We start from the raw sequence: 14,592 nt of genomic DNA, 5'->3' as shown, positions 1-14,592 counted from the left end.
AGCCACACTTTACATTAGGAGCTTGGGTGAGATGGTTCAGTCTTCCTTAAACAGTTGTGTGGGTTTTTGTTGGGTTTTTTTTTGTGTGAAAGGCCATAAGTGGGATTTCATAAAATCTTTCCATTTTCCTAACTTTTTCCTTTTGGGTGGGATTTTAATGTTTTATTGCAATGAGACAGGCAATAGTCAGCACAGAGAAAGAAAAAAAAACAGGATTAAACTGGAAAACAACTTTCTTAAATGCACCAACATGTCTGATCGATTATCCAAGCTGATATATTTCAGCAAGCTGTTCTTAACTACAGGGCTTTGCATCAGTTATTTCTTTTTTTTCTTAAGACATGGTGGGATGCAAAGTCTCAAACTACGTTCAGATGAGATTGCTCCTCCTTTCAAAGGGGAATCAGATATATTTAGCTTCCTTTACACCCTATTTGTGCACTGTGAACTCTGTGGAAGGCCATACCTCCCAATTTTGAAAACCAATGTGGTATGCTAGATATCTTCATAATTTTCAGCTCAGAAGGATTCACAGCATGACCAACACAATACATGGTCTATTTTAATAGAAAATACAAACATGAGTGGCGAGACTTAAGAAATGGAGGAAAAACCTAACTTTGAGCATGCTCTAAACTCACAGGCTGTGTGTTCAGGAGATGGACAGCCGAGCTTGAGTGACGTTGCTGTTAATCCTGCAAAAAGTGCCTTAGACACCTAATTTTCCACATTTGGGTTCTCCTGTTGAGTGTTTGAAGATGCTGCCTACATGAAAGTTCAGCCTCATCTTAGGCTGAAAGGGGCTGAACTACTCCATAAATTATTAATTCAGTAAAGTATTAACTTCTTCCTCCGGTAGACAAATCTTGTTTTATACCATACTGGAAAAGTACTCAGTTGACGGTTGTCTGTCCTACACCTGCCAGGATTCAAATAGCAAAAGCAATGCCAATATAGTAACACACATCTCCAAACAATGTTGCTTTTTAACACCTGTAAGAGTGACTGTCATCTATGTTTTTCCAGTGGTGAAACAGATGTCTGGAATACTTGTCTGAGAAGTAAGAAAAGCTTCTTATCCACCATGGCAAGAGTTTTTGTTTGTTTGCTCTTTTAATTCTCTCCAGCTCTGCAAAAGTTATCTTTTGTTAACTGGAAACCTGGAATTAAAGGAGCACAATTCAACTTCTTTTCCAAAGACAGCTTTTCAAAGCAAATAATACTGTTATTTGCCATTTGTGACTTGTGGAAGTTTAATGAAGACCCAGTGCAGCAAAAAGAATCAATACTGTTTGGTTGTTCCAGTCGGGAATGACACAACGGCATGTTTAAGTAAAAATGACATTACAGCTGCATGAATGTGGAAATAACAGTGCATAAACAAGGACAGATGCCTTGAGTTTCACCAGGGTACTTTGATTCTGAACAGTCAGACAGTTGACACAGCTCTGTAATGCTTTTGTCCATTAACAATTGAAAAAGACTAAGAAGTAGTAAGCAATTCAGCAGCTACAATTAAGCATCATTTTCAGAGTGGGAAAATGGAACAGATGCAAATCTCCAGCCTTGCAAGAATTCTGCAATTTTTTCCATTTCCACGAGTAAATTAAAACAACATTTCTTCATTTAGCTCAGCTGAGCACCACCAGTTTACATATGCAGAGGATGTCTCCTTGATCCTACTAAAGTAAATCGAAAGACCTGAAATACTGAGTATGGGTATTGATGTACATGTGTAGTGAATAAGGGTTTTATAACACACATGATGAACAATAAATTAAGCTGATATTGTTATTTCTGAGAAAGAAAAGCCCTGTATTGTTCTTCACTCCATTTTTCATATATTAATGCCAGAGTCTTTGATTATTTCTAACATCATTCTCGCATTGTTATCTCCTGAGTCTTAAAAAGATTAGTTGAGTGGACACTTCATTATTTCTGAAATGTCAGTGCTTTTAGGAAGCACCGATTTCAAAGCCCAGAAGCTTCTTCAGAAAAAAAGTAAATAAATTCTCTTTTACCAATCCCACAGAACTAGGGTTTTCTTGTTTCAGTTGCTAGGAAATGTTTTTAATTCCTTCTTGGAAAAAGCATTCAATCAGCTACTCTTTATTCCTATGAGGAGAATATTATTCACCAAACTGCACTGCTTAAAAAAATTCCAGCACATGTAGGCTATCCTTTCAGGAAGACAGATCAGCATAGAGGTAATCTTGAGTTATCTAAATGTTTCTATTCAACATCTCAAACCACAAGGTGAACTTAATTTGAAAAACAAAACAAAGAAACAAGCAACAAAACAAAAACTACCAGAACAAACCCCCCTGGAATCTACCTGCAGCACTTCCCCTGAATTGCACAAGAGGTTTGTCACAAGTTTGTTTTTAATGCAGCCTGCTATTGAAGAATTTGTAGTACAAAGATGAGAATACCTAAAAAAAACCAGAACTCAGAATTCAGTTTTTTAAGGAAAGCAGCAGTGGCTATTAAGAAAATTGTAGCTTTTTTTCTTAGTGGGAACAAGGATCTTTAGGTCAAAGAAGAAATAACAACAACAAAAACATTCAATGTTAGCACTTGACTCTGAGTTGACAAAACTTTTTTGTACCATTTTATATTTTTGAGCAAGCTAGATTTTAAATGGTATTTACTCAAGTTAGCGTATGAATGCATGTCTAAGTGTACTTGGGAGCAACCCTCAACAGTCTGAGGGGAAATGACAATTTTTAGCATGACATAGGAAAGATGGGTAAGCATTTGGATAAGAATGAATAAAATGTGTGCATTATTATTGAAAATGAACAACAATTGGACTTTTCACACTTACTCCAATGGAAAAAGAACAGCACCACATTTATCTGCTTCTCCCTGTGAACCTAATCCTTCACATCAGAGCTGAAAGTAAAGAGCTGTAATAATCTCCAGCCATCACCTTCTGCCGTGCAGCTGAGAGAGACTGCACTGTGTGCTGTGATCCTTTCATCTCTTCCAGAATAATTAGGAAGGTGACAATTCAGTGCATGGTTGCAAATTGCCAAGAAATACCAACCTGCTGCAACAAATCATGCTGGCAATTCAATAGGCAGGAGTAATCCTCTACAGCTTTAACTCCACTGAAGAATGTGAACATGCTAAATGATCTTATCTAGCCCCTGGCATTCGAGCATTTACCACAAACTTGTTACTGTATATGTGCATTGCACAGTGTTTGATTGTGCTACTTCAGCCAGCTCTAAATAATATTTAATCCTAGCCAGGGCTAGCTTCTGGTGTTTCAGTCAAACACAGATGAGAGAAGATTAGGTCAGTATTCAGTTTCTGCTACAGGAAGATTATTAAAATGCCCTGGGAAAAGACAAAACATATCACTTCATTGTTTTCCAATGGAAAACAGAGCTCCTGGCTGCTGAAGCTCCCAGGGCTTCTCTCGGGAGCATTACAGGATGTAGGGCAGCTGAACAATTGCCACCCTGCTTGGGGCAAAACCCACACAGAGGGTTTGTTACAGCAGCTCCCTCTGAGATGGGAAGGATGCCTGGGATTCCCTCCACATTTCAGGCTGTCAGGAAGCATCCCTGGCAGCCTGAGAGCTGAAGTCAGCCTGCTGCAGCACAGCTGCTGTGAATTTCCTGCGACTCCCTGCAGTCAGCCTTGTGCTAGGGCAGATGTCAAGGCCACCTGCCAGAGCACTGTGAGCACAGCTCATCTTCACATCTGAGGCTTTAGGTCTCCCGGCTCCCAATAAGAGAATCTAAAAAACCCAGGGTCCCGACTCCAGGACAGTGTGCTGTCAGCAGGACTGACTTCAGAGATCAGCATTCTGCACAAACCCACCTGGCAGTCTCCAGCTGAGCTGTGAGCACATATCAGCAGAAATACATCCAACTGCTTCCCTGCGTTTTTGTGAGAAAATTCTCCCACTTGCCTCAGAAAGCACGTTTGCAGAAACATATCATTTTCTCTACTACTAATGTCTCAGGAGGAACACAGGGTTTGCATCATTTCACTAGTCCATGCACGCATTTGCATGGAGACAGATGCCAGCAATGAAGTTGTGCTTTATGTAAAAGTCACATTTCAATAACGGATATGCCCCAGGACGTGCTATTCATATATAGCTCAAGTGGGCAGGTGCTAACATCACACTCTGCTTTGCAAAGACCATGTTTTAGATGAGATACAAAACAAAGATGAGGACTATTCCTGATTAGGAAGGATCTGAGATTTATTACATGTGCTGAAGCAGATTGTCCTTGAGCACAATCTCCTAATAGCTTGTTTCTTCCTCACAGTTTAAATACCTAGTTCATAAACTATCCTCATTAGTGGCTCAGATGTTCCCACTTACCCATGGGAAAGGCCATAGTTTTGCTGGGTCCAGAATAAGGACAGTGTCTTCAGCAGCACAATCATTACCCATGTTACTGGGGAAAAGATTTTTCTTTAAAGTTAATATCACAATTCGTTGCAAGTAGCATAGAAAAACTTTAAGATCTGTTTCCCAGCACAAGGTAAAAACCTGCCTCATTACAGTACTACTAAAGAAACATCTACATAGAAAAAATAAAATTAAAAAAAAATCTTAACTATGGCATCAAAAAAGCACAGAAATGAAGCATTACCAAATTATTGCAATTAGTATTGAATGTACCCAATGGATTCTTGGAATGAGTTAGATGCAAAATGCCAGCAAGAAGCTGTTGCCTTTTTCTTGCATTCTGAATACTCTGTCCCTGAGAGAGAGTTCAGTGTTTTCTTGGCACAGAGCACACAGCTGAAATTACAGCTTATTTGCACTTAAAGATAACAACAGGCCCACTTAAATGCCTGATATTTACTTGGAGACAACTTGTTTTTTTTTTAGAGTAGGACAGAATGCTCATTGCTAGATCATAAGAAGTCCAAAGTACTTTAAGTGGCGATGATGACATTTTACTGTATTCCTAATCTCTACACCTGGCAGCAACCATCTGAAAACAAACAGGTCCACAGCATTCTGGGCACAGGAAAGCACTCACAAAGCATGTGTTGAAAGCCCGTTCAAGCCGATGGGACACAAGTGTGTTCTGTCTACTAAGCACAAGTGGTCCTTATTACTTTCCCGAGCTAGAGCACTAATTACTCTTTTTCTTCTCTGAAGGTTGTTTATAAACCTGCCTTCTTTCATGAGAATGAAAACAGCCAGGACATAAAAACTCCCTTCACTCACCACAGTCCCAATGGGAATTAGTCATAAACACTCGAATAAAAATCAAAATCAAAATAGTGGCAGGAAATTGTAATACTCTTCCTCCCTTGTTGCCTATGATAAAAAATAAGGATTATTTCTCTATAAGTGCCACCGTCATTAAAAGTCCCACTAAATATTTTTTTATGCATGAAGAAACACAATGTTGATTAAAGTTGATGCACAGTTTTTGATAAATACCCATGGATTTTTATAAGATACAATCTTTATTGTCAACTGTGCTTATATAATTACACTTAACAGGTATCTGATGTTGTCATACAGATAGCACTTCACTATTAATATTTCCTTGCTTTTTGGAGACCACAAAGAACTGAGACCGTATCTCTCTAACTTCTAAATGTAGCTGAAGGATATTATCCTCCTCTGGCTCGCTGAGAATCACATCTTTAATTTATCTCAGCTCTGTACATTGTTCAAGACTCTTAATGACAGCAACTGATAAAAGCAGGAAATGATGCCTATGATCTCATAGTCTCTGTGAATTTGCAAAAAGATTAATGACAGTAATTGGCTCTTATTTGTCCTTTGCAATAGATGCACAAAGGAATAGCAGTTCTTAAACTGCAAATATAGAACAGTCAACATTTATATTCTAGCGTCATAAATTAAAGGCATTTCTGTTTAAGAAACACCAAGGAATGCAGTATTTTTCCAATAGCGTTAGAAAAAGGAAACAGAAATCATCATTCACTTTGATATGTGAGATATTATTTATCCAGTGCAGACAGCCTTAAAGTCCCGTGATAGGTCAAGAATATAAGTATTTTAAAAAGGAGAGTTTGCAATACAACGTGGTTAGAAATTAAACATCAGCAGAACAGACAGTTTCTATCTCTCAAGTCAAAATTCTTCAAGAGGACAAAGCTATAGCAGACACCGAGCTTTTCACACTCCAGTTTTGGAGACTGCTTTAACTACAGACTGGTCATTCTCACAGAGGGATGATCACCAATGCATTAAATATCATAAACCTGCTGAAGTGGGCTTGCTAACTGATCCGCATATGATTCCATACTCCGAATCATTCATGAAAGGTACATTTCTTCCTGATTTCAATGATTGCAGTCATACATAAGGAAACCGATTAATTCATCTTTTTCCCAACATCTTAGTTCTGTTTTTGCAGTGAGAGGTAGATGCCAGCAGTATAACCTTCCTACCTTCCCATCTGGGTACCTTCCCACTTATTTGTGAAATACCTGTAAATCTTTCATGTACTTCTTCCCCTGCACAGTTACAAAAGGAATAAAAGGGAAAGAACAAGGAAACCAAGTGAGATTAAATAAATTGGTGGACAGAGAAGCTGCCACTGCTGTGACATTACCTTCTCATCAAGCAAGGTACAACGAAGAGAATTTGATGCCACTCTTTTTAAACTGTGGAAGGCTAGTTTTCCTTAGTAGAAAAAAAGAAAATGTGACTGTCGGCCACTGAATTTTCATAAGTTGCTCATTTGTTTTTTTGAAAAAAAATCTCTTTGAAACAGAAGAACAACAGTGAGCTTGTGGACATCTACACCACCAAGCACACTGTAAATCAACCATAGAGAAAGAAGTGAACAGGCCTGCAGCAGGCTTTGTTCAAGAGTGCTTTGCTTTCTGGAAAGTAGACGAAGGAACATTTAATTAGTTGCTCTGCTCATTATTCATACATTAATAAAGCTACTTGAAAGGTATAGTTTCATTACTCATTGACATCAATTTTCAAAAGCCTTGTTCTCTCCTATGAATTCAAATTAATTGTGCAAAGGTAAATCAGCAACTTTGTGCTGCAGAGGCCGTTGCTTTGTGCTATACAACCACCCTCAAATCCCAGTCCCACTGTTTATAAAGTGACAAGTAACTTGCTGACTCTAGTTGGTAATCAAACCATATAAATAAACGCTGAGATTTTCAGAATTTGTCCTGTTACAGAGGGACAAGGTGAGGATTCCATTCACATTTTCCACACATTTAATCACCATCCGAGGAAGAGAAAAATGACATTAGCAAGCTGTCAGCAGGGGAAAGTGAGAGGTGTGTAGATGGAAATTGCTGCAGATCTCCTAGGAGTCATGCTTTGCTACAGGTTTTCTCCATGGAAACCCAGCTGCACCAATCTTGTGCAGTCCCATAGTACACATCTCAGACTCAGAAGACTGTGATAATTTCTCTGCATAGTAAGACAATTATATTTTGTTGTTTTCATCATTATGAAATAAAATGAAAGTGAAGACACAGAGGCCTCCATTTCCTGTTTTGTCTTCAAATTTTCTTCAACAAGAGAATCTTGAAAAAAATATTTCAAACAAACACTAAAATACTATAACTGAGGCTTATAGAAAATTCACGATGGTGTCGATGAAAATCAGGCAAATGAACCTCACAAAACAAAGCTTTTTCCACTATGTCGAGTAAGAAAAAGATCCACTCTTCATCACCTTAATGTGGTGATACAATTTTTAAGTCAAATGTATGAGCAATGCATCCACCAAATATGCTCAAGAAAACTAGCTTAAAAAGATATATTTCACAATTGAACATTTTTCCCCCAGTATGACTCACTCAGTAGAGCTGACTAAAGAATTCCATCAGTGTATGAGCTGAATAACCCATATGATTGTCCCAATACTTTTGAATGAGATATGTAATTTTTTCCCATCACTCACCCAGCTGTGCTGGTGAACACCATGTAGCTATTTGCATATTCCAGGATGAAAAAACACAACTTTGGTTCTTAAAGCTTATTAATAAACATGCACCGAAGCTGACAAGAATTTTGAATCTATGTAAGTACACTTTTTAAAGTCTAAATATGATTCTGTGCAAACCTTCAATTCCTCCTGAATTTTTTCCTCCTCCAGTTTTGCTGCTTTTCGATCTTCTGTTTCTATTTTCCATTTTTCTGCTACTATTCTGGCTTTTTCTTGAGCCATAGCATCCCGGAATTTCTTTGTAATTTCAGCTTCTTTTTGTCTCCTTCAGAAAAGAATTCAAAAATAAAAATAATTTAAGGCACTTTTTTTTTTAATTGAAGATCAATTTTTTGTTAGTAGTAGGTCCTTGGTTGCAACAAATAGTTAGCATAAGACATCACAGAAATACAAAGTGAAAGAATTAAAATGCATTTTACAAGAAACCTACAAGGAATGGATTTCTGAAAACCATCCAGAAAGGAGACTTTTTCAATTTCTGATAAATGTGCAATAGCATCTTCTAAATTAGATAAATAATTATTGGATATTTTCTAGTCATGCCCTATCTTCCCTGGCTGAAAACAGATTTTGCCTATCAGTCTAGCAAACCGTGGTTGGGAACTTACTGTCTCTCAAATACCAATGAAAATGTCTGCCAAATTCTAACAGTAGAGCATTTATTAGTAGCGACAACCGAAAAGGAACACAGAGCACAGGGTGAAGTTTTAATCCCTGCTTAAATATGCAATCATTATAAGCAAGAAGAATCTGATATGAAAAGCAATAATACAGAATAATCTGATATTTAGTGTATTACTTCTGAGCACTGAATTGTAAAACTAAGTGCAGGAGGCAGGTGGCCTACGTCCCAACAACATCAAGCATCAAAAGACTTTTCAATCTCCCCCAAAGCTGGAATAAGCCCTACTGGAAACATCAGCATGGCACTTTTAGTAATCAGCTTCTGAACTGCTGGGATAAGAACTAAAACAAACAGTATGCAGATAAAGCCAATCGGGAAAAAAAAAAAAGGGTTATATTTATATTTATAAAATGTCCCCATTGTGGACATAGATGTGTGATGCAAGAAATATTTTCTAATTTCATCATCTCAAAATCACATTGTTTCACAGAATCACAAAACTGTAGGGGTTGGAAGATTATCTAGTCTGTGAGCATCCAACCTTTTGACTTGCCTGGGGCCACAATAAGTGAAGAGGAATTGTTTTGAGCCACATATATATATATATAAAACTATATTCTGTATTTTGTAAGTATCAAAAATTAGGTTTTTTTTAATCTTTTCTATGAAAACTTTTTTAAAAAGAGCAACAAAAAAATAAAACTAGTGGGATATTTGACCTTGTTTTTGTGAAACTAATGCAGCAGTCTGGTTTGACGGCAGTGGTTACCACTCTTAGTGAGCTCAAGGTGTTTGTCTGAGATTTTTGTTGAAATTTCACTCTTCCGGTGCTTCACTCTTGAAAACAGTTGGTCACAAAAGTATGTATTGCCAGAACTTGATAACATAAATAAGGTGTGATTGTGATGTGAGGGATGATTTTCTCTGTTAACTTGGGACTTATAGAAGTCTAGTAATGAGACATGATCAATTTTTTAAATTGGATGTTGTCATGGTTTTGTGATTTGCGGTTATTGGTATTCCACATCTTAACTTCTCAGAAGAGAAGGACTACTAAAGTCACCATGGTACTTTTCTCCTCTGTTACCATTTTCCAGCTGGAGGGAAAAGATAAAAGCTTGCAGTATAAAAACTTGCAGATCACGAGACCTCATCCCTTTTTCCGCCATCTCTTGTCTTGGCAGCACCTCGCTCTCCAGCCGTCTTATCATCGGTAGTAGAGTAAGGCCTACCTTGATTTTGGGACATTCTCTCTCTCTGTATTGGATTTATCAGCTTTAATTGTAATTATATTGTATTATAGTGTGTTGTTTTGCATTCTGATATTTTATTTAGTAAATTAGTTTGTTTCTCCTCAGATTATTGCCGCTGTTCTTTGCTCTCAGGGCCATCTCCTTACCCTTTTCCCCTTCTCCCTTTTCCCAGGGCGTGGGCCCGTGGGTCCCCCATCCCCTTTGTCATGGATCCGGGCCAAACACCCGTAAACTGTTGACAGATGTCCGATTGCAACCTTATACATTCTATTTGAAAATTTGCAGGTAATGTATTTATGTCGACTGAAAATGGAGTCACAAGCATACCAAAAGAGTTGATTTTTTCAGCAACCTTGAAGCCTATTCTCAAATTCCTTTATCAAAACAGAAAGCATGGCTGTGTATTTTTTTTGCTGTTCACAGGCCTGTGTTTAGCCAATGTATCAAAATGCATACAATTATTTGCCATAATTTGAGTGAGCACTGCACTGAGCCCTCTCTGTGCCCTGGTTTCAGCCCAGACAGTGCCTATCTCACACCGATGTGTAGTTGTGACCAGAAGGTGCGTGCCTGGGGCTGGGCTGGGCTGCTCAGCAGGAGGAGCGGCTGCCATGATGGCACGGCACAGTGGGCAGTTGCGGAGAGAGCTGTGCCAGGCTGCAATCTTGCCCAACATCCCTGCTAAAGCAAGTTCCCTACATCAGGTTACACAGGAAGCATCAAGACAAGTTTTGAATTTCCAGAGAAGACAACTCCACAGCCTTTCTGGGCAGGCTGCTCCAGCGTTCTGTCACAGTAAAGAAGTTCTCTCTCGTGTTCAGGTGGAACTTCCTGTGTTCCAGCTTGCATCCATTGTCCCTTGTTCTGTCACTGGCCACCAGTGAAAAGAACCTGGCCCCATCCACTTGACTACTACACTTTAAATATTTATAAGCATTGGTAAGATCCACCCTCAGTCTTCTCTTCTCCAGGCTGAAGAGCCCCAGGTCACTCAGCCTTTCATCACTGGGGAGACGCTCCAGGTCCCCAGTCATTTTGAGGCCCTCCACTTCATTCTCTCCAGAAGTTCCCTGTCTTTCTTGAACTGGGGAGCCCAGAACTGGACACAGTACTCCAGATGTGGCCTCAACAGAGCAGAGTAGAGTAGAGGGGGAGAATATAAACCCCTTCAACCACTCTTTTTACGCACCCCAGGCTACCATTGGCCTTCTTGGCCACAAGGGCACACTGCTAGCTCATGGCCAACCTGTTGTCCACCAGGACACCCAGGTCCTTCTCAGCAGAGCTCCTCTCCATCAGGTCAGCCTCTAACCTGTACCGACGTGTGTGGTTATTTCCTCCCTTACTGTAGGACTCTGCACTTGCCCTTGTTGAAAGTTCCTCTCCACCTACCTCTCCAGCCTGTCCAGGTCTCACTGACTGGCAGCACAGCCTCCTGATGTGTCCGTCACTCCTCCCAGCTTTGTATCATCAGCAAACTTGCTGAGGGTGGACTCTATGCCAATATCCAGGTCACTGATGCAGATGTCGAAGATCATCAGGTCCAGCACTGACTTTGGGGGAACACTGCTAGCTACAGGCCTCCAGATAGATTCTGTGCCACTGATCACAACCCTCTGAGCTGTGCCAGTTAGCCAGTTCTCAATCCATCTCACTATCTGCTCATCTATCCCACACTTCCTAAGCTTGCTTGCGAGGATATTATGGAAGACAGTGTAAAAAGCCTTGCTGAAGTCAAGGTACACAATATCCACTGTTCTCCTCCCATCTACCCAGCTGATCATGACACTGTAGAAGGCTATCGGACTTGCCAAGCACGATTTTCCCTGGTGAATCCATGTTGACACACCAGATAATCTGTTTCTCTTCCACTTGCTTGGAGATGACATTCAGAAAAATCACCTTCCCAGGGATGGAGGTGAGGCCTCCTCCTTATCTTTCTGAAGAGTGATTGACACAATTTCCTCCAGTTCTCAGGCACCTCTTCCATTCTCCATTACCTTTCAAAATTGGTAGAGAACAGCTCGGCAATCACCTCCACCAGTTCCCTCATTTTTATTTACTTACAAACTGGACAACAGTTTAGCCAAATTCCCCAACAGAAAAACGTTCACTGCAATTTTTTGTGCAAGAAGATTTTTTAATATTAAAATAAAACTAAAGTTTTCATATGATGAAAAAAATGACCAAAACAAATGAAAGCAAATGCTGACAAGACATACTTACCATTTTTTACCCACCATTACCTGACAACTTTCTACAAGGCCATGTCTCCCATTATGCCAAGTGGACCCTGAATTCAGATTCTTAAATCCTCACCATAGCTCTTCTGCTTCCTTCTGTGCTTGTTGCCTGGCACGTTCAGCTATTAGCTCCTCTGATATCTGTTCATACGGCTTGTCACCTGGGGCTTCTCCCATAACCCAGACCCAGACCTCACCATCCTTCCCACGCAGCCACTGCACATGTTTGCCATCACCTGCAACAGCCACCAGAAGAAAAAAAAAAAAGAAAAAAGCAAACATGTAAGTGCAGGCTCAAATTCCTACATAAATATAGAGGGAAAGACCAGAAAACTGTAATCTGAAAGCAATTTACTATTCAGAATAAGACATTACTAAGAGGCTTGATGAAATCTGTGGATTTGATCAATCCACCACACAAGAAGTGGGGAAGAAAGTTCATACACTTTTATGCATTTTAGTGATTCTTAAGGAATCACTGGAAACAACTTTTGCATCCATTTTTGCTTTCTTTCTTGCTGATTTATTGAAATTGTCCTTCACAAAAGGACATTCCACCACAAACCCTATTGCCAAGATAGATAACGAAAATTATTTCAAAAAACACAGACTAAAAGGCCACAAGGGATCAGCAGTTCATCTCATTTGCTCTGTATTATACAGGTTGTTCTGAAAGTAATACCTCCTATTTATTTCCATGGAAATGACAACTGATAAAAGAGAACAACAATACTATTTGAGAGAGCAAATTCTCAGCTACTAAATAATATTTTTCAACACAGTCACCACCATTAGCTAGGCATTTTCACCAGTGATGAACAAGAGCCTGCATGCTGCACTCATGAAAATCTGCATCAGCAGAGGTAATCCAGCGTTGCCATTGCTGAAACACACCACCCAATACCTCACTGCGCTCACACCCATTGTTTGGTCCGTAAACATTCAGCAAACATCAGTGAATGTCAATGGGTGCCATTTTTTCCCTACACAGAGGAATTCAATGATACACCTTTGCTTCATATGCACTTCCATGTCAGATGCCATTTTGTCAGTTTGCCCCTCTGTTGTCACACAGCAACAACATGTAACTGAATGCTGAGGGGAAGGTTCAACATCTACTGCCATACCACCAACATCCAACTCCGAGGTTGGTGGCCAACATAATAAAATAGAAGGCATTACTTTCAAAGCAGGCCTCACACATTCCACTAAATTTCACCCTCTTGCCTTCATACTGAGACCAGTAAATTCTTTGTGGCCACATACTACCCTCCAGAAGACATTCTGTCCCATTTCAAGATATGAAGAATTGGACAGCCCACCATTTTCCTAGCTAGTTTTTCTCTGATCTTTTTTGTAAGAGTTAAAATAGATCTGGTCCTACCTGAGCCGTCACTTCCAGTCTTTTTACATCTTTCCCTACTTCATTAGCTTTGCTACTCCCACCATCTTCAACTACCTGCTGTTGAACTATCTGTTCTGCAACAGGGCAATATCCACTTAACCAGATTAAGGTTTCCCAATGTATAATCAATAATGTTTTTGACATACCAGACTGAAGAGAGGAAACTGCAGAAAGGAACAAAGCAGGGCTGTAGGCAGCAGGCCCTGCCAGTGTCAAGCCACACTCATAAATGCTGACAAAGTGTAGGCAATGAACATATCAAATCTCTCACTGAAAGCTGATATTCTACATCAAATCTGAAAATACGATTTGTAAGAATTCCCTCTGTTGGCCTAATGGTACTAACTTCATCAGGTAGAAAAATTTAAGCTAGTAATGTTTTCCTTCAGTAACTCCCAAATGCTTTGTCCTTTCACAGTCTATCGGATTATGTCTCAGGATACAAATGTGAATGTATTCTACTGTGGTTCTATTGTGTTGCATTAGCACAACATTTACATTGTATTTTTTCTCATACGTTTGAAAACAGTCTAAGAACTGATTGGTCATATCAGTATGTGTCCCCAAGGCTGTCATCTACTGCATTTCATGCATGGACATGCATTTCACTTCCTGAGAAGTATGGAATGATTTCCTAGGAGTATTGTCTCCAGATTAGAAGTACATGGATTTGACAGCTAGACCACTTGATGGATAAGGAATTGGCTAGATAGTAGCATTCACAGTGTTTGCAGTCAATGGCTCAGTGTCCAGATGGAGATCAGTGATGAATGGGGTCAGGGGTCAGGATTGGGACCAGCACTATTTAACATCTTTGTTGTCACCATGGACAGTGGGATTGAGTATACCCTAGCAATTTTGTGGATAACACCAATCTGAATTGTGCAGTCAACATGCAGAAGGGAATGATGCCATCCAGACCCACCTTGACAAGCTTGAGAAGTAGGCCCGCACAAATCTCATGAAGTTCAGCAAGGCCCAGGGAAAGATCCTGCACCTGTGTCAGGGCAATCCCAAGCACAAATATAGGCTGGTTGTAGAATGAATTGAGAGCAGCCCTAAGGAGAAGGACTTGGGAATATCAGTTGCCAAGAAACTCAACATGAGAAAGCAAGATGCTTCC

General features: G+C 39.7%; 1 protein-coding gene across 2 annotated transcripts in view; it reads right to left on the bottom strand.

Annotated features, from left to right (window-relative positions):
• SH2D4B (SH2 domain containing 4B) overlaps positions 1-14,592 on the bottom strand; it is a 127,853-nt gene that overhangs the window by 49,937 nt on the left and 63,324 nt on the right. For both annotated transcript variants that reach the window (XM_021397968.1, XM_021397967.1), the window contains exons 2-3: positions 12,141-12,300; positions 8,061-8,208 (exon numbers count right to left, since the gene is read on the bottom strand). In XM_021397968.1, the coding sequence (XP_021253643.1) occupies positions 8,061-8,208; positions 12,141-12,241 (249 nt within the window). In that variant the 5' untranslated portion in view covers positions 12,242-12,300. The remainder of the gene's footprint in view (positions 1-8,060; positions 8,209-12,140; positions 12,301-14,592) is intronic.

Source organism: Numida meleagris, chromosome 5, assembly GCF_002078875.1.
Source record: "Numida meleagris isolate 19003 breed g44 Domestic line chromosome 5, NumMel1.0, whole genome shotgun sequence".
Taxonomy (NCBI): domain Eukaryota; kingdom Metazoa; phylum Chordata; class Aves; order Galliformes; family Numididae; genus Numida; species Numida meleagris.
Note: the sequence above shows the minus strand (reverse complement) of the source record. Positions and strands in the feature narration are given on the sequence as shown.